Source organism: Notothenia rossii (genome assembly GCF_949606895.1).
Source record: "Notothenia rossii genome assembly, chromosome: 7".
NCBI lineage: Eukaryota > Metazoa > Chordata > Actinopteri > Perciformes > Nototheniidae > Notothenia > Notothenia rossii.
Genome location: NC_136905.1, coordinates 4,625,833 through 4,649,261, shown reverse-complemented (window position 1 = coordinate 4,649,261; position 23,429 = coordinate 4,625,833). Strand labels below are relative to the sequence as shown.

Sequence of the window (23,429 nt, the reverse complement as noted above, 5' to 3'; positions counted from 1 at the left end):
TGTTCAAATATTTACCATAAATCTACCAGCCCACATCGAGGCGACAGTTCGTTTGTTTAGACTCTTTTTTCCCACGATTCCCCGCACTTCCTGTTTCCTGTTTAGCTCCTAACCTTATCACGCGCTTTAAATTTAGGACGGCGTCTGAGACTTTGTTTCTTTCCTCACACGATTAGATTAGGCAAGGTCAGTCAGAGAAATGAGTCACCCAATGAGATCACAGCGTTCGGGTCGGGACTCTGATCTCTGGTTAGCTGTGGACGTATACACGTGTGTGTCTGCGAGAGTATTTGTGGCTGTGTGTATGTGTGTACGTGTGTGTGTGTGTGTGTGTGTGTGTGTGTGTGTGTGTGTGTGTGTGTGTGTGTGTGTGTGTGTGTGTGTGTGTGTGTGTGTGTGTGTGTGTGTGTGTGTGTGTGTGTGTGTGTGTGTGTGTGTGTGTGTGTGTGTGTGTGTGTGTGTGTGTGTGTGTGTGTGTGTGTTGTGAAATGATAGGATGTATGATGATGATTATGAGTGTCCTCAGCCAAAAGGAGGACAGGCCGACACCTCCCTCTACAATTACGCTACACCTCCACACCCTGCGTACGTGCTGCAGTTATTGTAGGAACAAGATGCAGATCACATTTACTACAGAAACAATAAACTGAGAAGTATTTTAGGGACTGCTTGTAAGGCAAGGGCGTATTCCCCTTTTTGTTAAAGCTTACAGAGGCAATTTGGATATTCTGGTTGATTGAACTCAACAGAACGTCCTGCACGTCATTGTCTTTAAGGTTTGATAGCAAACACAATTCAATAGCAGTGATGGAGAGTAAGTACGTGTAATGAAGACATACAGTACTTCTTCTTTACTAAGTATGTTCACATGATGCTACTTTATACTTCTACCCCACTGTATTTCAGAGGCAAATATTGCATTTTTCCAAACCACACTACATTTTATTTTACACTATATACTATTTACAATATATCTGATGCACTGCAGCACTGTACGACTAATAAATGCAATATCTTAAGCTCAACATTTACAGACTAAAACATTAGAACACTTATGCATGTCTTTTTTAGGAATAAAACGTATTGGTACTATATTTATATTATACTTTGAAAAGAGCCATTTTGTGTACTGAGTCCTTTATTTTTGATGCTATGAGTACATTTTGCTGATAATATTTCAGTTCTTCTAGTTTCTAGATTTCATGACTTTTAATTAGTATTTTTAGACCATAAATAAAGAGTCAATGTACTTTTTCAAATAACACCCCAACAAATAATTATTTTAAGTGAGTATATTCAAAGTCTTTGTGTATTAACATCATGTAAAAAAGTTGCAGTTTTCCAGGTAGATTGAATAGTTAGAAAAACCATTTACCTGCAACACATGAGAGGAGAGGGAAAACCCCAAAAGCAGAAAGGCCTCTTTAAAGATAAGTTGGGTCAAATCGATTTTCTCTTCGTAAAATGTACCTATAATCGCCATTTATCGTGCAAGGAAGTGTTGTTTTTATAGCCATATTTGGAGGTTTGGTGTTATAGTAAATGTGCATGAACATTATTGTTATATGTTAATTTACTGTGGTACATTCTCAGTGCCTTACAGCATCATAAGAGTGAATTTCCCAAGGTTGTGTTTGCACTTGGATTCAGGGATGCATACTTTGGTACTTGTGTATTTCTCTGCAGGTGTATGCATGCGCGGGTATGCCTGTGTGTCTTAGTTTTGGATGGTCTGTTTAGTTTATACAGTGTGTGTATACATGTGTGTGTGTGTGTTTGTGTGTGTGTGTCTGTGTGTGTGTGTGTGTGTGTGTGTGTGTGTGTGTGGAATGCAGACTGCCACCAGAGCCTAGATTTACTGGCGGAAGCACTGCCAAGAACAGGAGTGGTCAGATTAATCACTTCGTGTGTGTGTGTGTGTGTGTGTGTGTGTGTGTGTGTGTGTGTGTGTGTGTGTGTGTGTGTGTGTGTGTGTGTGTGTGTGTGTGTGTGTGTGTGTGTGTGTGTGTGTGTGTGTGTGTGTGTGTGTGTGTGTGTGTGTGTGTGTGTGTGTGTGTGTGTGTGTGTGTGTGTGTTTTTGAAAATAGTCATAGCTGGTTTGAAGGTGCACAATACCTTTTTCAAAGCGTCTTAGCAGTATGAAATTGTTTTCTTGTTTTTTGATTTTTTTTGAGAATTTTACTACAGCAAGTTGAACAGAAAGCATAACACTAAGCTTTATATCAGATACCAGGTTTGCCTCTGGATAAAAAGGCTGATTTAATAATGGGATATCTACCTATCTGTCTAATAAAACGTGCTTTTTCCTCTATTCGTAACTTCCCTTTAGTCCAAGTCAGAAAGCATGCAATATACTAATACTGACGAGTGTCGAAGCTACATGTGGATTGACAAGATAACATAAACACAGAAACAGAAGTTAATATTAAGTTGAGTCTTCAGTTTAGAGTCAGCATGCAGGGAGGCCGTGCGGAGTTAAAGTGTGTGTGGTATGTGGGTGTGGTGGACTGACCTTCACTGGGTATGTAAACCAAAAATGATCACATACTGACGTTATCCATCTGTGTGTGTGTGTGTGTGTGTGTGTGTGTGTGTGTGTGTGTGTGTGTGTGTGTGTGTGTGTGTGTGTGTGTGTGTGTGTGTGTGTGTGTGTTTGCTGATGAGCAGTATATTTGACAGGATCACTTGAGCACACACACTGATTCCACCCACACTCACACCTGTGGTAACAGGAAATTTGACGGTTTTGCCAAAGATGTGGAGATAGTGAACTCTCTGTTTGACCCCTTTCTCTCTCTGTCTCTCTACCTCTATGTTACCTCTTTAAGTTGCTCTTTTAATACAACAAATAGATAGGACAGGTTGTTGAAAAGTAAACTTTTAAGTGTTGGTTGCTTGTTGTGTCCTATAAAGTGTTCCTGTTTAAGGAATAATGTTTTTTAATATTGACTGATCTGCTTCACATTATCCCGCTTATTACACGGCTGCATACTAGATAAACCAACAAGTTGACTCACAAGACCAATTTAAAAATGATTGTTTTGACTCCACTAAGGGAAAAAATATTCTGTTCCACGGTGTACAAACTTTGGCAACAACATTATGACTTAAAATGATCGAGGTTTGCTGTAACTGTCCAAGTCTGTTCACATTTTATTTTTCATTAACCAGTCTTTAAACACAGCCAGAGCCCATACTGTGTTCCCTTTAGTGTTTACTTCCTGCCTGTCTTCTTCTGCTGTTCCCGTTAGTGTTTACTTCCTGTCTCTCTTCTTCTGCTGTTCCCTTTAGTGTTTACTTCCTGTCTGTTTTCTGCTGTTCCCTTTAGTGTTTACTTCTTGTCTGTCTTCTTCTGCTGTTCCCTTTATAGTTTATTTCCTGTCTCTCTTCTTCTGTTGTTCCCTTTAGTGTGTACTTATTGTCTGTCTTCTTCTGCTGTTCCCTTTATTGTTTACTTCCTGTCTGTCTGTCTTCTTCTGCTGTTCCCTTTATTGTTTACTTCCTGTCTGTCTGTCTTCTTCTGCTGTTCCCTTTAGTGTTTACTTCCTGTCTGTCTTCTTCTGCTGTTCCCTTTATTGTTTACTTCCTGTCTGTATGTCTGTCTGTCTTCTTCAACTGTTCCCTTTAGTGTTTACTTCCTGTCTGTCTTCTTCTACTGTTCCCTTTAGTGTTTACTTCCTGTCTGTCTTCTTCTGCTGTTCCCTTTAGTGTTTACTTCCTGTCTGTCTTCTGCTGTTCCCTTTAGAGTTTATTTCCTGTCTCTCTTCTTCTGTTGTTCCCTTTAGTGTGTACTTATTGTCTGTCTTCTTCTGCTGTTCCCTTTATTGTTTACTTCCTGTCTGTCTGTCTTCTTCTGCTGTTCCCTTTAGTGTTTACTTCCTGTCTGTCTTCTTCTGCTGTTCCCTTTATTGTTTACTTCCTGTCTGTATGTCTGTCTGTCTTCTTCAACTGTTCCCTTTAGTGTTTACTTCCTTTCTGTCTTCTTCTCCTGTTCCCTTTAGTGTTTACTTCCTGTCTGTCTTCTTCTGCTGTTCCCTTTAGTGTTTGCTTCCTGTCAGGTTTCTTCCGCTGTTCCCTTCAGTGTGTACAACGTCACATAGTCCCTTGATCCTCCTTAGCAACGGTCTGTTAGTACAAATTAACAACCTCTGGATTGTCCAAATCGACCAATCAGAATTGAGGGTTTAACTGAGCCATGTAATAATGCTTGTTTCACGTTCTGTGATCTTTTCAGCCGTGCTCCATGCACTTCTAAAGCCTCTAAGGACACTTGTAATAGACTTGGCACTTTTTGTTGTTGTTGTTGTCCCTGTTTGTGTTTACAGTCTGGCTCGAATTCACAGTGTCGTCGGCTGTTTGGAGCTGTGATTAGAGGACTGCAGCAACCATTAACCTACTGAGAGTTTACTAGTGTGGGCGAGAGGGCCAGATATCAGGAGGAGGAGGAGGAGGAGAAGGAGGGGGAGGGGGAGGGAACTGAAAATGAAGCGTGAAAGTAAAAAGGGAGCAAACTAACGGCGTGATTATACAGTAGAGAGGATGTTTACTACCTGTGTGTGTTTGTGTGTGTGTGTGGAAATGTGTTTGTGACCTCCACATCATAATAGTGTGTCTAAAACGGATGATAGAGAACGTAACGGTGGATGAAACTCGAGGGAGAGAAAGAGTTGCTGGAAGAAGAACCAGGTTGGTGCTTAAGAGGAGAGTCAATTTGAAGGATTTCTGCCCACTTCTTATAATACTAGGATGGGTCAATGCCCTTGATGTGGTTACGAATATAGGATTGTAACAAGATTGTATTTTGGCAGCTGCTGTTTTCCTAGGTCCAGAATGAACTGTATTTTGCCTCCCAGTAAGAGTATTCCCACCTTTTAAAGTAATCACAGTGTGAGCTCAGCGTCCCATTTGGACCACACAAGTTCCATGTGTTGGCACCTGAGTGTGTGTGAGGCTCGGTAGCGTTTAATTTGTAGGTACTTAGGTGGTTTGGTGTACACGTCGTAATGCATATGTGCACACACACTGTGGTGTCCCTCAGCTCCTCAGGGGTCTCGCTGCTGGGATTGGAGGTTGGGGGGGGGGGGGGGGGGGGGGCGTGTGTGCAGGGTTTCCCCCACCAGGGTGCTTCGTCTGCGGCCAAAAGTACACACATCCTTTACTCAAGTAGAAAGTACAGATACTCGTGTTAAAAGAATACTCTGGTGAAAGTAGAAGTACTGACTAAACTTCTTTACTCAAGTAAAAGTAAAGAAGTATGGGCTTTGAAATGTACGTACGTATGTATGTATGTATGTATGTATGTATGTATGTATGTATGTATGTATGTATGTATGTATCATGCTGTATTTGAAACATATATTGTAGGGTCATACCTCTATAGAACATGTCTGTGAAGTTTTTTTTTTCAAAATACCAAACAGATCATGCATTTTGGCCATGCCTCATTTCGCTCTATTTGCTGTATTCCAGCCCTGTTTTTGCAAGGGCTGATTCTGTGGCAAATGAGCTGCAGCTTGCAGGGGGACGAGGCACAAGCGTTATGTTACCATGCTGTTACCATGCTGTTACCATGCTGTTACCATGCTGTTACCATGCTGTTGCCATGCTGTTACCGTGCTGTTCTGACACTTGGTGAGTTCCCTGACACACCGGGGACACATGTTCATGTATAAAAGACGTACAGAAGTGCATTTTACATGATAGGTCCCCTTTAAGTAAAAAAGTACCCATAACTACCAGCTGTTTTACCAGTGTTTACTTTGTTCTCCTTGGGCAAGACACTGACTTCACCATACTTTGCTAATATGTGTAATATGTAATGTACAGTGCTTTGAGCATTCGGAAAAGTACTCTAATAAATGTAATGAAACACACATTAAAACTAAAGGAACCAGCCTGTTTGGAAAATGTAAGAAGTAGAAAGTACAGGTATTTGTGTTCAACATGTAAGAAGTCAAAGTAAAAAGTAGTCAGAAAAATAAGTAGTGGATTAAAGTACTGATACCAGAACAATGTACTTAAGTACAGTAACGAAGTATTTGTACTCCACTACTTCCCACCTCTGTCTGCGGCTCGCTGGGTGTTCCAACTTCCTCTCTGGGACAAAGAAAACATCCAGCGCCCTGAAATATAAAAAAAAAGGTCTCAAAATATCGTCAGATTCTGTTATAATTGGCTCCACGGACGGACAAGGTCACGGCACTGCTGCTTCTGCTCTTTTCATTTTTAACATGGCACATGTTTCACTGGGTTACACAGCTCTACATTTAGCATGTTTGAGGTTAAATGGAACAAATGGAGCGTTCCAACATTAAATTCAGCTGCTGTTCCGTTTTGTGCCAGTGTCTATATTTGTTCTGTGGTTTTACTGTATGTTTTGTCTAGTGTAGGTCTTTTTTATTGTAAAACCTTATACTGTTCGCCTGACAAATTCATTTTTGGATTAACTGATCTAAAGAGAGTGATTTCTTTGTTTGACTAGTGGTTTCAGGTCACTCTCTGGAAAGCGTTAAATGCTAGCAGCGGTATTTTACTGCAGGATTATTTACATTTCTCTACCAACAGATCAGAGGTATCTAATTGCATTGATTTGCCAGTAAATCATTTGATTGGCCCTATAATGAATAACTTTTCATACAGCTATCTTATATATGTGAAAATATGGCAGCTTAGTTGAATACTCGATTCTGATTGGTCAATCTGAACATTCCAGAGGTTGTTAATTTCTATTAACAGACCAAAGCTAAGGAGGAACGGACTGCTTTTTACCATCAGTTTTTGTTGTTGATGAAATCCTTTCCAATCAATATTTGAATCTTTTTTTTACAACACCGGTTCTGGCAGATAATGTGGCATATTTAATCTCTTTGGGAAAGGGCTGCAGGAATGTGTAGTGGCAAGGCTTCTGGGAAATGTAGTCCAAATTTAGAGAAACGTGAGCAAAAACAGTGTGTGTGTGTGTGTGTGTGTGTGTGTGTGTGTGTGTGTGTGTGTGTGTGTGTGTGTGTGTGTGTGTGTGTGTGTGTGTGTGTGTGTGTGTGTGTGTGTGTGTGTGTGTGTGTGTGTGTGTGTGTGTGTGTGTGTGTGTGTGTGTGTGTGTGTGTGTGTGTGTGTGTGTGTCTGTCTCTGTCTCTGTCTGTGTGTCTCCATGTGTATGTGTGTGTGTTGTAAATGTCCTCTCTGATGTGGCTGGCTGTATTTAGGCAGAGCGCGCTTAAGAAGTTGACAGGCGTGTGTGTGTGTGTGTGTGTGTGTGTGTGTGTGTGTGTGTCTGTGTGTGTGTGTGTGTGTGTGTGTCTGTGTGTGTGTGTGTGTGTGTGTGTGTGTGTGTGTGTGTGTGTGTGTGTGTGTGTGTGTGTGTGTGTGTGTGTGTGTGTGTGTGTGTGTGTGTGTGTGTGTGTGTGTGTGTGTGTGTGTGTGTGTGTGTGTGTGTGTGTGTGTGTCTGAGAGATTTTATGTCACCACCAGACCTGGAACACTTCAAGTCCTTTTGTATCAGGCCAAAATGTCGGTACTTCAGACCGGCCACTGTATATTTTTCTGTACATTATGTGTATGTGTGTGTGTGAATGTGCGTGTGTGTGTGTGTGTGTGTGTGTGTGTGTGTGTGTTGCTTAGTAGCAGGGCGTAGCTGCGCAGAGAGAAAATATCTTGGCCAACCGCGGGAATGAACCCACCCACTATACCACACCCAGAGAGAGAGTCCCTCTCGTTACTTTACTCTCCTTTATTGTCTTATTTTAAATGCGTCAATTACCCTCCTTCTCCCTTTCTGTTTTCCTTATTTAATTCAAACTGTAATTCTCTCTATATCTCTATAATTGACTTTGCCTCATTTCTATTTTCCACGTTGACTTACCTTCTCCTCTCCCTGTCGAGTCCTCTCCAGATTTGTGTTCAGATACTGGATTTAGTTTGAATACAGATTAATAAAATAACCTGGATTTGCCAAACTCCAAAACGTATTAATCTTATATTAATTGATTTAGATGTAAAACAGATTTGAGTTGCACCGGCACTGAGGGTGGAAGTGTTGCTTTGATTAAAAGCGAAGGGATGTTCAAATAGAACCATTTTTAATAAAATGTCTGTCTGAACAAACAGGAAGTCAACTATTCTGATGAAATAGTCAGAATGTGCTTGTTGCATTGTTGGTTGCAAACGTTTTGGATGCTACCTCAACATATTCCTGACGTTTAAAAGGTGAGATGGGAGACTTCCAACGCTGTTCAATCATCTGATAAGCAGCTGTGTTGCAGAAAAGTGACGCCTTTAGTCGCATAAAGGGGACTGAAATCAGGCTTTGACTCTAAATCGAATAGTTTCCACTCTTTGAGCCGACACAATGTGGTTGCACTGAGTAACTGAATCTTTGAATAAAGTTTTTAACATATGAAAACTAATCCTAATCACTTTAAATAGAAAAACTTGTGGTTTTAAATGCATACAGTTCTGTTGCTGGATTCAGATTAATCTCCACACACACACACACACACACACACACACACACACACACACACACACACACACACACACACACACACACACACACACACACACACACACACACACACACACACACACACACACACACACACACACACAGCAATGGACAGGCCTGAGGTGCTTCAACAGCAAATTCCTCACCAAGAATAGTATTAAACGCTGCCTGTCCATCCACTGTCAAGCTCTCTCTGTCTCTCTCTCTTTTCTGTCTTTTACAAACACTCAAACAATTTTGCATCAAATATATATTATTCATTTTTATGGTTTCGATGATTTTGTTGCTGGTTATTTGGGCTAGTGTAATAACAACTTGATGATTAAGTTAAAATTGTAAGGGATGACATATAATTGTAGGCCGACCTTGAAGACAGCATCACAAGCCAATGGGATCGTTCCATTGGATATCCTCATATTGCAGTAACAGGATCATCTCTACATATTATCACCACTTTATGGTTTTAAAGCTTAAATGAAATCGCCCGAAGTAGGAAGCTAACGTACAAACTACAGCACGGTCACATGACTTCTTATCACCACCGCTAAGCTAAAGGTGGCTAATGTTTGACATGATGACGTTTAGTAGTCTAATTGAGAAACTTGTTAGCAAACAACGGTGTTTAAGGCACAAATGCTTAAGACATTCACTAGTTGGGTATTTACTGATGTAACCACAAACCTATTTCAGACATCTGACCAAAATCAAGTTTATAAAACATACAAGTGAACCGTAACGGCCCTTCCACACTATAGCTTCAAAAAAAGCTTGGAGCTGGTCGTGTCTGAAGCTTGGGGATTTTATTCGAGCACCGCGACCAACAACCAATCACATGAATCTCCCGCCCCCGGCATACAAAGCAAAAAACCCCGGGATTTTATGCAAGCGATTTATATATATATATATAAACTCCCCAAACGGGCGAAAACCTACCAGTTTCACCCACTGTCTCTGCCACCTCCCTCCATGCCTGGTTCCTCCGGTTTGTATCCCAGTAAATAGTTGTGGTCGTAAAGAACCGGGTGATTTGCTACCGTAATTTCTCGTTTGGAATATGAGGAAATGAACTGCGGTCTGGCTCTCCCAGCTTACACGCAGTTTGATTGGCTAGCGCCTGTACTGTCAGATTTGCATAAACGGGATTTGATTGGCTGACGCTGGCTACTCCGGCGTCTCCGGCTTCAGAAGTTGAACATTGTTCAACTTTTGCAGCCTGAAACGCCAGGAAAGCTCCGCTCTGCTACCCACAATTCAGTTCGGCGAAAAGCGAGGCAACGTGACGTCACTCCATTCAAAGTGAATGGGCAGACGCGTTGGAAACCGTTTTTGAAGGTGTCGAAGCTGTAGTGTGGACGGGCCGTAAGTGCTAAAATGCTGACTCATTTCTGGTTTTAGGACTCATTCCTGCTCATTCCCTGATGTGGGGCTTAACCTTTTATTACTTGTATGTTATGAAATAATGGGTTTTTTCTCATACACTAAATAGAACTGGAGTTATTTCAGACAATCGCCATTTGACACAAGTTTAAGGCACTTTTGATTGAGGTCGCTGATTGGTCAAGACCCGTTTTTATTGGTCAACGTCTCAAATTTGAATTTCAAAGTTTGACTAAAGTTGACCCCCAACGCACCCAATTTTGGATTTACTTCCATAAACTGAATTTGCCCTATTTCCGTGTTTGTATATGTGTGTGTGTGTGTTTAACGCTCTGTAACACACACACACTGTCATTTCCCACGCTGTCGACCACACAGCTTTGTTTTTAGATTTCACATAATACTGTTGTGTCCTGCCCGACCGCCTCGTCTGGACCACATGAAAACACACACACACACACACACACACACACACACACACACACACACACACACACACACACACACACACACACACACACACACACACACACACACACACACACACACACACACACACACACACACACACACACACACACACACGGAGGCACATATGATCTCAGTTGGCGCACACACTCAAAGAAACACAGTAGACCACAGATCCAATCAGTCAGCTCTTGGCAGATTCTGTTTCTCTCTCACACACACACACTCCCCGTGCAGAGTGGGTTATCCTGCGTGCTGATTGGTCAGGATGCGGGGCTTCTGTGCATTCGCCTCTATTTTGACTACGGCTGCCTGCAGATGAATGCAGCGGCGCGATCTTCTGCTAACATGCGAATCCAAGCAGAACGTGCAGGCTTTGAACGCAGCGCAGATAGCATCGTTCCTCTTATCTAATCCTCAAGGGGCTTTTGTTGCTGTGGTTTTTGTTATTGACCCACGAGGAACAAACAAGTGTTGCCCTCTAAACTCCAGTGAGAGATGGCTTCAGGTTGAAAGCAGTGGGAAAGAGATTTCTACAGGACTTTTTTGGTCCCGTGATAATCTAGGAAACGTGTCAGGTGCACATCACATTACAGTTCATTTAGCTGACGTTCATGTCCAAAGCCACTTATAATGAATGCAATAGACCATGGAGATACAAACTCAAAACAGAAATAATCCTGCAGGTCAATAAGCCATAAACAATTGTGTGTGTTCAAATAAGCCAAACTTCTCTCATGCTATCAATTAATAAGCACACAAATTCTGCACCAAAAGCAATACACTGGAATATCTGTATCTTTACATACTGTATGTCCATTGAAAAAAAAGTTAACAAACCAAAAGAGAATTATCTGAAAAGAAGCAATGCATCGGGGGTATGTCCGTTAAACTCACGTCTTATACTCGGAGATCGTAGCTAAAGAAGTTAAAACCCTGGCGAAATCCCAATACTTTAAGTGGGAATGCAGGAACATACAGAATTTTACATCAAATGCGCTTCTAAAGAGCGGTGCAGGGAGGACGTATCTACCCGGAAGGAAGCTGCTGGTTCCCTCGACAAAAAAGCAACGGGATTTCTCCAGAGGATTTTGGAAAATAGCTGGAAATAAGGTCTTTGGAAACGAACCTGTTTGATGAATGCACGTTTTGTTCAGCTGGATAATCTCCACATGTCTACCCTACTTTTATAATTTTCTAATCATAAATCTAATCACCAGAAGCAAAATGCTAACGTTATGCTCTACAGGAACGACTTCAACGTCACGCCAACTTCAGATCCATATTCAAACACACAGATTCTAAATGGTACGAGTTGAAGCGTCTGTTTGAACAGTCTGCAGGAGGCAGGGACTTGCTTTCAAGCAGAACAGGGGAAACAAACTTAGAGGAGTGTTTACGTGTTCGGCGTGATGACGTACAACGTCCTCCACAACTTCTGTAGTCGTATTCAGCCACTTGGTAACAACCATCGTTTCTCAGACACGTAAACTCTTCAGAAATCACCAGTGGGGTCACTGCTGATGGATTTAATGTCGTAGAACAAAACGTGATCCGTCTCTTCAATGTGTCTCAACCACAGACCTGATTTACAGATATTTTCCAAAATCCTATGGAGAGATCCCATTTGCTCTGAGACGAGGGAACAGGAAGTGGTGAAATGCTTCTCTAAGCGATTGACCAATCAAAACAGAGCCGGCCAGCTAACCAATCAGAGCAGACTGGGCTCTGGTTTCAGACAGAGGGTGAAAAGAGGTGCTGCAGCACAGGCAGTATGAGAACAATAAAGAGCTTTGTGAACATTAAAGCATGGAGACATGTAGAGACACTACATACTGATATACACCTGAACATCAGCAGGAGAGAACTCTTTAAAGTAGAGACACTACATACTGATATACACCTGAACATCAGCAGGAGAGGACTCTTTAAAGTAGAGACACTACATACTGATATACACCTGAACATCAGCAGGAGAGGACTCTTTAAAGTAGAGACACTACATACTGATATACACCTGAACATCAGCAGGAGAGGACTCTTTAAAATAGAGACACTACATACTGATATACACCTGAATATCAGCAGGAGAGGACTCTTTAAAGTAGAGACACTACATACTGATATACACCTGAACATCAGCAGGAGAGAACTCTTTAAAGTAGAGACACTACATACTGATATACACCTGAACATCAGCAGGAGAGAACTCTTTAAAATAGAGACACTACATACTGATATACACCTGAACATCAGCAGGAGAGGACTCTTTAAAGTAGAGACACTACATACTGATATACACCTGAACATCAGCAGGAGAGGACTCTTTAAAGTAGAGACACTACATACTGATATACACCTGAACATCAGCAGGAGAGGACTCTTTAAAGTCGAGACACTACATACTGATATACACCTGAACATCAGCAGGAGAGGACTCTTTAAAGTAGAGACACTACATACTGATATACACCTGAACATCAGCAGGAGAGAACTCTTTAAAGTAGAGACACTACATACTGATATACACCTGAACATCAGCAGGAGAGGACTCTTTAAAGTAGAGACACTACATACTGATATACACCTGAACATCATCAGGACAGGACTCTTTAAAGTAGAGACACTACATACTGATATACACCTGAACATCAGCAGGAGAGGACTCTTTAAAGTAGAGACACTACATACTGATATACACCTGAACATCAGCAGGAGAGGACTCTTTAAAGTAGAGACACTACATACTGATATACAGCTGAAAATGTGCAGAATATGTCCTCTTTAAGTAAACATTTAACGTTAGTATGTCGTTCCCAACGCACCCATGGCTAAATGTTTAATATTCCCAATGTATTTTGTTAGTTAAGTCGCTGCCGACTTTATTCCGTATTACATCAAGCCACAATCTTTTCCAAACCTTAACAGACTGCTTTGACTTCCTTAGTGTAACCACTCTGACGTTTATTGATGCCTCAGTCACTAAAAGTCTATATTGAATTGCAGCAATGGGTATTTTGGCAGAAAACATGAAACACGTTGTCATGCACGGTGCTTTTTTTTCCAGCCTCACATTCACACAGTTCAACCACAGCATGTTCACTGAGGGGAACTCATTCACTTCTCCCATCCGCAGAAGAACAGGGGATTTGAACCGGCAACCACAGACCTTAAATCCTGATATATATACACACAGATTCCATGACAAGAACATAATCATGCAGTTGAGGTGAGGAGTCCACAATGGACTAATAAACGATCCCAAATTGAAATGTTCCAACATGGTAACGTGGAAACTGAAGCACCAGGAGGAGGAGGAGGAGGACTGTTCTAGCAATAACTTCATTTTCACAGAACCAACTAACAAACCACACCAGGGCAATCATGTCATTATGCAGGCAGCGTCTGCATCAGAAGGCTTTTTTCATGTATGTTCCTGAAAATGAAACACCTCCTCAGCAATTTGGGGGAACCATATTATAATAGATGTATTCCCTTAAGGACCGTTCACCAAAGTCAATGAAGTGTAACATAAGGAAGTGCATTGCCCCGTGTTTTCCCGTCACAATGATCCCATCCAGACAAGTCTGTGGGAGATTCACGTGGGATTAAAAGCGGCTGCACACCGCCCTAATCCTGACGGAAACCACCAGACGTTTCTAGGTAGCTCAAATCCCATTTAAAAAGAGCTTCAGCTCAGCAGCCTCCGCTCTGTTTAGTCTACAGACCTCCACTTTGTCAGTTTGTTGAAGTCACTGACATGATGTGACCTGACCCCGCTGGATTTACATACAGGAGGGAAGCTGCCATCTTGTCTTACAACGTCAATGTTTATAGACCCTTTGCTACCGCTTCCCCGAGGTCACGGCCTCTCAACTCCTCTCACTCACACACACACACACACACACTTGTATTTCCTGCTGAGAGCAAAGAGGGGAAACTAGAAGACCACGGTGTCGCTTCTCTGGTAGCTGGAATATGCTTTAGATATCGAAGTGCATGGAAGTGTTTTGTGGGAAAGTATTTTTCTGCACAGATCCTACATGAGAACATACATATCATTACAATTAGACCTCATTTTCACAACAAACTTTCAAACATAGTTTAGTAAGAACCAGAAGTGGGAGAGGTACTGAAATCCTGCATTTAAAATTGTATTCAAGTAAAAATACCAACAGTCGAAGTACCCATTATGCAGTAGGTCCAATTGGAACATCCCATACACTGAATTTGTGTATTAAATGTGTTATTAGTGTGTTGGTATATAAGCTGGTAAGCTGAGGTTTATTTAAATTACTTTACTGCTGGGTAGTTTTTGTATTAATTACAGAAGTAGGTAGGAACTAAACCTGTAGGTATAGTCCTGCAAAGGTATAAAGTAGAATAATAAGGACATTTACCAAACTCAACCTGACAAAGGATACATTAATATACACCATACAAGTTATTCAACCACAACACAAAATGAGAAAGCCGAGGGATCGAAAAGTAAGAGACAGGCAGCCAAAAAGAAAATCGGATTTAGTAATTTAAAATAGTAGATATTAGTAATAAAACTAGATGAAGTACAGTCACAATAAAAACCACTACAATGACACGTTTACTGGAGCTGTCCATTCAGCACCACAAGAAGCAAAACAGTCAATTATATTTCTATTAAAGCGAGAAGACGTGTCGAACAGATTGTAAAGCTGTCATTTATAAAGCGCTCGAGAGGTAATTGTGATTTGGATCAATTTCAATACCATTTCATTGAGCTGACTGTCATTCTTCTCTCGTCACTGCGCTCTCAGTGTCCCTTTTGTAGTAAATTATTCTCTGTAATGTTGAACATGTTTCTGCACAAGTCACAAATCTGTCCTTTCAATAAATGGCCTGAAAGCAAACAAGAGATTAAAATAAGGAAAGATGCTATTATTACAAGTTACCATTTATTCAGACGTTCCTTAAAAAAAAAAAATGTTGGCTCAATCTCACAATAGGCTGATGAACGACATGTTCATTCACGTTGGCTCTTTTTTTAGGACCATAAAGTTTTAATTAAGTTAGTCATGTTACATCTGCAGAGTTATAGAATATTTGTAATCATCGAATAAAATAAATTAAGCTCATAAATATTGTAATTTTCTAATAATATACGGTTTACTTTTACGCAAATGCATTTGTGTGTGTGTGTGATCTAGTATTACTATCCTTGTGGGGACCTACATATGTTTACAGAGTCACTTGTGGGGACTCACCTCCCTTATGGGGACATAAGTCTCCAGGAAATGCATGTAAGTCAATGTAATGTCCCCTGAAGTGGTGTGTGTGTGTGTGTGTGTGTGTGTGTGTGTGTGTGTGTGTGTGTGTGTGTGTGTGTGTGTGTGTGTGTGTGTGTGTGTGTGTGTGTGTGTGTGTGTGTGTGTGTGTGTGTGTGTGTGTGTGTGTGTGTGTGTGTGTGTGTGTGTGTGTGTGTGTGTGTGTGTGTGTGTGTGTGGGTGTGTGGATCACATGTTCACTAACACATGAAGACATATCTGCACTTTCACACCCACACACACACTCATTGTCGTTGTATGTGTTCGGTTTGTTTTGCTGCTCGGATACAGACACACCCTCACCAGATTTCTTTCATGTCTGACAGTAAAAGTAAAAACAGTAAATTCACACTTGTTACACAATTTGTGGTCGTCTATTTTTGTGTTTTAAAAAGTGTTTGTTCTCACTTGTTCTACACAGACGGATACATGTGTTGTTTGGCAGCGTGTGTGTGTGTGTGTCCTGGGTATTTTCACTGCCTGTGTTTACAGTTGCAGTGTTGAGGTTGTGTTTATTTGGAGTTATTTGGTGAGGATGTGTGGGCAGACGAGTGCCTGTAGGCGGGAAAACACAATTAATTTAATGAGCATCCATTAAACTGTCTGTTAGAGGCTGGAAACCTAACATAGCTGCATACCTCAAATACAACTTATGCATGTCCGTTAATTCATTTCATTCATCATTCCCCATGTTTGTTCTCACTTTTCCATTATGTTTCCGTGGGATCATAATTCAAAACAAAGGAGATTTCAGAACGATGTTTATGTTTGTGCTTGCAAATGGGCAGGGTGTGAGGGTTACTTTAAAAATGTAATCTGTTAAAATTACCTAAAAAGTGTTTTAATCAACCAAATCTGAGCGTAATGTTACCTGATTAGTCTTGGTTACAATAATATCAAATGTAATGAAAATAAATATCAATAAGATGTTTTTACTTAAGTGTCTTATATGTAAGACAGCAGAACAATGTGACCTTAGAGAACAAGAAAACCAGATATTTAGGTTCAAAAATGATTGTATTGATCGTAAATCCTGCCTTTCATGAAGCATTCGGCCTAGGCAGTAGAAGTATAGACTCACACTTAAAGTACTATCCTACAGAACAGAACAGTTTACGAAATTTGAAAAATATCGGAATTTTGAGGGAAGAAATCAACATTTTGAAAACAGACTGAATTTTGAAAAATATCTGAATTTGAGAAAAAAAGAAATTTTAGAAAAATTCCCAATTTTGGAGAAAAACAATTCAGTATTTTTAGGAATGACTCAGAATTTTTGTAAAAAGAAAGTGAGCATTTGAGGAAAAAACTAAATGTGTAAAAAAGTCAGAATTTTTAGGAATATCTCAGATTTTTTCTAAAAAGTGAGATTTGTGTAAAAAAATCTGAATTTTAGAAAGAAAAGAAATTGTAAAAAAATATCTAGATTTTGACAAAGGCGAGAATTTGAGAACATTTGTAAAAAAAAAGTGAGAATATTGAAAAATTCCGAATTTTATGAAAAAAGTGAGAATTTTTATAAAAATTCCGAATTTTATGAAAAAAGTGAGAATTTTGAAACAAATCTAAAGAATACAAAATCTGGATTCTGATCATTTTTTTAAGAAGATGATCAGGGCCACGTATAAAAATAAAAAGACAGGCAGTAGAGGTATAGATTCATACTTAAAGTATTAAGAACAGCTGACAGAAGAAATAACATCTGATCCACTCAGAGTTTTTTCCTCCGAATTTTTTTTAAAGTCTGGAATTTAAGAAAAAATCAGAAATTTGAGATGGAAAAACGAAATTTGTAAAAAGAAGTGAGAATTTTGAAACAAAAATCTAAAGAACACAAAATCTGGATTCTGATCATTTTTTTAAGAAGATGATTAGGGCAACGTGTAAAAAGCAGATTCAGGCAGAAGGCGTACGGATTCACACTCAACGTGTTAGCCTACAGAACAGAACAGCTGACAGAAGAAATAACATCTGACCCTTTTACAAATAACACTATTTGCTCTTTTTAGGTTTCTACTAACACCTGCTAGGTATCCCTGATGTTAGAATGTTAACAGTGATCTAATAATGTATGTTTTATGTAACTGTAAGGGAGTTCTGATGATGTAACATGTTATCCATTTCTCTCTAAGTATCTATATTGGTTGTCTTTACTTCTTCAATAAGGACAGATACACTTATAGCAGCATTTATGAATTATAAAGCACTTTAATAGCTTCCCCCTTCTAGACGTTTTGTTTTTAAACTATCCAATCCTCCTTTAGTGGCATGGCTTCATCTTGGATGCAAAAAATAAATTCCAGGTCTGAGTTCGGTTGATTTCAAAACCCTTGATCAGGAGAGACAAACATGTCCCAACATAATGTTTAAAAACAAATATGCAGGTCGTATTTAGAAAGTTATTTACTGTAGTTTACGGCACCCGTCTGCCTGCCACACACACACACACTCAATTTAAGTCTGCCTTTCTCTCTCTGTAAGCCCTAGACGATGAGCCGTCTGATTAGAGATCCTCTTTGGAGTCCAAACACACACACACACACACACACACACACATTTATACAGCACAGGGTCTCCACGTACATGTAAAGACAGAAGCATTCACACAGACATATGCAAACACTTTTGGAGAATGTTCTTGAAGTAAAGTACACACACACACACACACACACACACACACACACGTTAAGATACTCCAGTCTCTCGTTCTCATGGAGATAAGAAGTGCGTCTCATTGTTGGCAGACAACGGTCCCGTTATCATCTTATCAGAGCCCGTCCAATCTGAAGGAGGCGGGGCTGCAGTGTGTGTTTGACAGGGGTCTGTGAGTGTGTGTGTGTGTGTGGGTGCAGGGCCCCTTTAGTTAAGTGGGGGTCCTTTGTCATGCAACAGGTGCTGTTGTCGCTCAATTTGTTCCCGATGCTAAAGGCTCAGAGGGGCTCGTGTGTTTGCATCAGCTGACGGTGAGGACCCATCTGAGGCTCATTTAAGATGGACTTTTATTAATCCCTCGTGGGGAAATTGTTTCTCTGCATTTGACCCATCCTAGTGTTAGGAGCAGTGTGCTGCCATTTTGAACGGCGCCCGGGGAGCAGTGTAGGGAACGGTGCCTTGCTCAGGGACACCTCGGTAGCACTTGGTCTTGCCGGGACTTGAACTGGTGACCTTCCAGTTGCCAAGCCATACTGACCATGGTATAATATACCATTGGTATTGGTGTATATTATTGGTAAAGTGGTGGGGAAATATTTAGTAAATGTGTATATAGTTGTAGTTTGCTTACATAAAGATAATGGTAATGGTATGTGCCAGCCAATGAAGATCTGAGGCCTCCTATAAAAAGCAGTCAGTGTTGTTGAGGAGGGGGTTGTATACTGTGTGGATGCAGACCAGGCATCATGAAGATGAGAGTGAAAGCAAGAGGGGACGACCATTGGCTAAACTGTGCATCTTAAAAAATGCACACATACCTGACACAGAGGGGTTTTAGCAGTGGTGTTTTCTCCTGGAGGCCAGGCTTCCCCTGTTTTTTTGGATTGTAGTTATAATTTTAATAAATAAATTTAAAAACTTTGTTTAGTTTTGGAAATTCTTCTTTGTTGTGTGTTGCTGCGCGTTGCTGCCGGCCCGTCTCTCCCCCATTCTCATTGAGTATTTTAAAACGAGTGAAACAGCGCCCCTCAAGATGTTATGGTGAAACAGTAGATTGCACTCTCTGTTGCGACAGCCGAAATTGGCTTCCCTTATGAAAAAAAATGGAGGGATTGACCAATCAGACAAGGCTCACGTCAAAATATTAGGACAAAGCCCTACAGATAACCATAAACATAATTAAATAATTAAAATGTTTTATTCAGCCCTGATTAAAACAGCGGGCCCAAATCCTGGATGGCCCGCCCATGGGGCCGGGTCTGTGTGGATGGTGGAGGGCAGCCATGTGCTCACAGTGGTTTCAGAAATAAATCAGTGTTCTATGGAAAAACCCCAACCTGCCTCTCCTATCTTTCCTCCATGGCCGCTCGGGCATTCTAACAAGGTGTGTGTATTAACAATAGATTATTTCTCTTCTCTCATTCAGATAAAGACTCTAAAGAGAAGAAGGAGATATCCAGGGAGTCGTCCGAGCCCACCGTGAAAGAAGAAGGGGGAAGTGCAGAGGAACCCGTCAAGGAGGCGAAAAAGGAGAAGAAGGAGTCATCCAAGGAGAAGAAGGAGCCGAAGAAGGATTCGAGTAAAGAGGAGGCGAAGAAGGAGACAAAGAAAGAAACGTCCTCCTCCAAGGAGAAGAAGGAGTCGTCGTCTTCAAAGGAGAAGAAGGACAAAGACAAGGAAGGAAAGGAGGCCAGCAAGGAGACAGGGGACAAGAAAGTGCCCAGGAAGTCGTCGGTAAAAGTGAAAGAGAAGAAGAAGGAACCCGAGGCTGGAGATGTTTGACAGGAGCCGAGCGACACACACACACACACACACACACACACACACACACACACACACACACACACACACACACACACACACACACACACACACACACACACACACACACACACACACACACACACACACACACACACACACACACACACACACACACACACACACACACACACACACACACACACACACACACACACACACACACACACACACACACACACACACACACACACACACACACACACAGTGTGTTTACGCTGCGGGGGAGGATGAAGTATATAAATCTTCCTCCTCCTCCTCCTCTTCGTCGTCTTCGTCTAGCCCCAACCCACAGTCTTTCTTCGCCTCCCTAATCCCAGTCGAGCCCCAAACCTCCCCCGCCTCGCCGCTAAGAATAAAATGTCTCAAGGCCACATCCTTCAGCCACCACCACCCCCTCTGACCTCTGGAGTTTTTTTTAATCTGGGACACTCGAGGACACGGGAATCAAACCTGTTCCTGCCCCGTGGAAACCAGGATGGCGTTTTCTGGAGGAACAAATACAGACAAGATCCGGTTAACACCTGAGGATGTTTACTGCTCATCTCCAAGATCACCACGAAGGAGAGGCTGGATAATAAAGACACTCCGAGGCAGTGGAAGAACAGTCTTTCCGCAGCAAATAACAATAAGTTGTTTGCTTTAGAATAAAGGAACCAGCTGATGTTAAAAGATTCTTGTGGAGGTGTCTAGCTGTGCAGATAGATAGCTGCTTTTTGAATATCAATGATGGCATCAGAGTGACTAAATCGTACGTGATAGGCTAAGGGGCGGCACATCTCTAAGCAGGTTGACCAATCACAACAGAGTCGGCCAGCTAACCAATCAGAGCAGACTGGGCTCTGGTTTCAGACTCTTTAAAGTAGAGACACTACATACTGATATACACCTGAACATCAGCAGGAGAGGACTCTTTAAACTAGAGACACTACATAGTGATATACACCTGAACATCAGCAGGAGAGGACTCTTTAAAGTAGAGACACTACATACTGATATACACCTGAACATCAGCAGGAGAGGACTCTTTAAAGTAGAGACACTACATACTGATATACACCTGAACATCAGCAGGAGAGGACTCTTTAAAGTAGAGACACTACATACTGATATACACCTGAACATCAGCAGGAGAGGACTCTTTAAAGTAGAGACACTACATACTGATATACACCTGAACATCAGCAGGAGAGGACTCTTTAAAGTAGAGACACTACATACTGATATACATCTGAACATCAGCAGGAGAGGACTCTTTAAAGTAGAGACACTACATACTGATATACACCTGAACATCAGCAGGAGAGGACTCTTTAAAGTAGAGACACTACATACTGATATACACCTGAACATCAGCAGGAGAGGACTCTTTAAAGTAGAGACACTACATACTGATATACACCTGAACATCAGCAGGAGAGGACTCTTTAAAGTAGAGACACTACATACAGATATACACATGAACATCAGCAGGAGAGGACTCTTTAAAGTAGAGACACTACATACTGATATACACCTGAACATCAGCAGGAGAGGACTCTTTAAAGTAGAGACACTACATACTGATATACACCTGAACATCAGCAGGAGAGGACTCTTTAAAGTAGAGACACTATATACTGATATACACCTGATCATAAGCAGGAGAGGACTCTTTAAAGTAGAGACACTACATACTGATATACACCTGAACATCAGCAGGAGAGGACTCTTTAAAGTAGAGACACTACATACTGATATACACCTGAACATCAGCAGGAGAGGACTCTTTAAAGTAGAGACACTACATACTGATATACACCTGAACATCAGCAGGAGAGAACTCTTTAAAGTAGACACTACATACTGATATACACCTGAACATCAGCAGGAGAGGACTCTTTAAAGTAGAGACACTACATACTGATATACACCTGAACATCAGCAGGAGAGGACTCTTTAAAGTAGAGACACTACATACTGATATACACCTGAACATCAGCAGGAGAGGACTCTTTAAAGTAGAGACACTACATACTGATATACACCTGAACATCAGCAGGAGAGGACTCTTTAAAGTAGAGACACTACATACTGATATACACCTGAACATCAGCAGGAGAGGACTCTTTAAAGTAGAGACACTACATAGATTTTCTGTGCAGTTAAGAAATGTCTTACAGGCTTCATGTGTGATCAGATTTACAGCAAAGTGTCTGTCGAACAAATCGATCACAGGACCGCAAAAAAGTTCTGAATGGAAATCTGTCTGGACCCTTTTCGTGATATAAGACTCACACAAAGCGACGAGGAGTTTCCTTCCAGGGTGAAGTCCCGACTGTTTGTTAAAACTGGACACAAAGAGACAAATGATCACGTTGGTCCTCAGACTGTTGATGCTGGAGATATTAAATTATAAGCTTTAAGGGTTTTTTCTTTTTCATTGCAGGAATCTTAAGGCTTTGGACATTCACATATTTTCATAATTTGGGAGCTTTGAGCTGTATTTCTGCCAGACTTGAAGCCTTTTGATTTCAACGACAGACCTCTGTGTACTGGGAAGCTTCTAACCGGCTGCTTATTTCTTTTTTAGCGTGTGTAAATGATACATATTGTGATTTTTAGCACAATAAAATATATCTACGTGACAACCGTCCTCGACAAGAAGGTGATATAGAAAGTCTGTGGTGTTACAGAGGCTCCCATCGGACACAAGGAACTACATGTGAAGGTTTTTTTAGGATACCTTGAATGTTTGTAGTCGGTTTTGCACTCTTGTATTAGCTGCTTTTATAGCCACAGTTTGTTCAAAATGACATGTTTAGCACGTCATTAATGTGCAGCCGAAGAGAAAGGAGAATCTTGTTTAGGAAATGTTTAGTAATAAAAGTTAAGCCTTCAATTTGTGCTTTATTGACATTTTTGATCATTTCTTCTGCAGTAATTAACTCCTGAATGATTCTTGAATACTTTCCATTTACACAACAAATCATCTGCTGATATTTAATAGATGCCATTGTTTCCTTCCAGATTTGAAAGTCTTGATATAAATGAACTTTGAACAGAATCTTTCTTCCCTCAGAGTTCGTCGATGGGTCGTCTTCCTCCTCCACTGAAGATGTAAGTAAAGGGTAATTGTGACCCTTCGTATGCCTTGATGTTAATATCTCTACCTGTAAAGTGGAGTACTATCAGTGATGTTAAATAATGCGTATCGATTGGGAACAACATATCTCATATTGCTTTGAAATACAGCTAAAAATTCAAAGTAACACGGGCTGACTAATTCATAGAACAGCCACCATCTTCTCCACGTCTCCAATCACCCCTAG

At 41.0% G+C, this 23,429-nt stretch overlaps 1 protein-coding gene across 1 annotated transcript in view; it reads left to right on the top strand.

Annotated features, from left to right (window-relative positions):
- Positions 1–20,234, top strand: part of bbs9 (Bardet-Biedl syndrome 9) — a 193,393-nt gene extending 173,159 nt beyond the window's left edge. Inside the window, exon 17 of the mRNA XM_079640904.1 lies at positions 19,724–20,234. Within this exon, the coding sequence (XP_079497030.1) occupies positions 19,724–20,079 (356 nt within the window). The 3' untranslated portion in view covers positions 20,080–20,234. The remainder of the gene's footprint in view (positions 1–19,723) is intronic.
- The last annotated feature ends 3,195 nt before the right edge of the window (positions 20,235–23,429 follow it).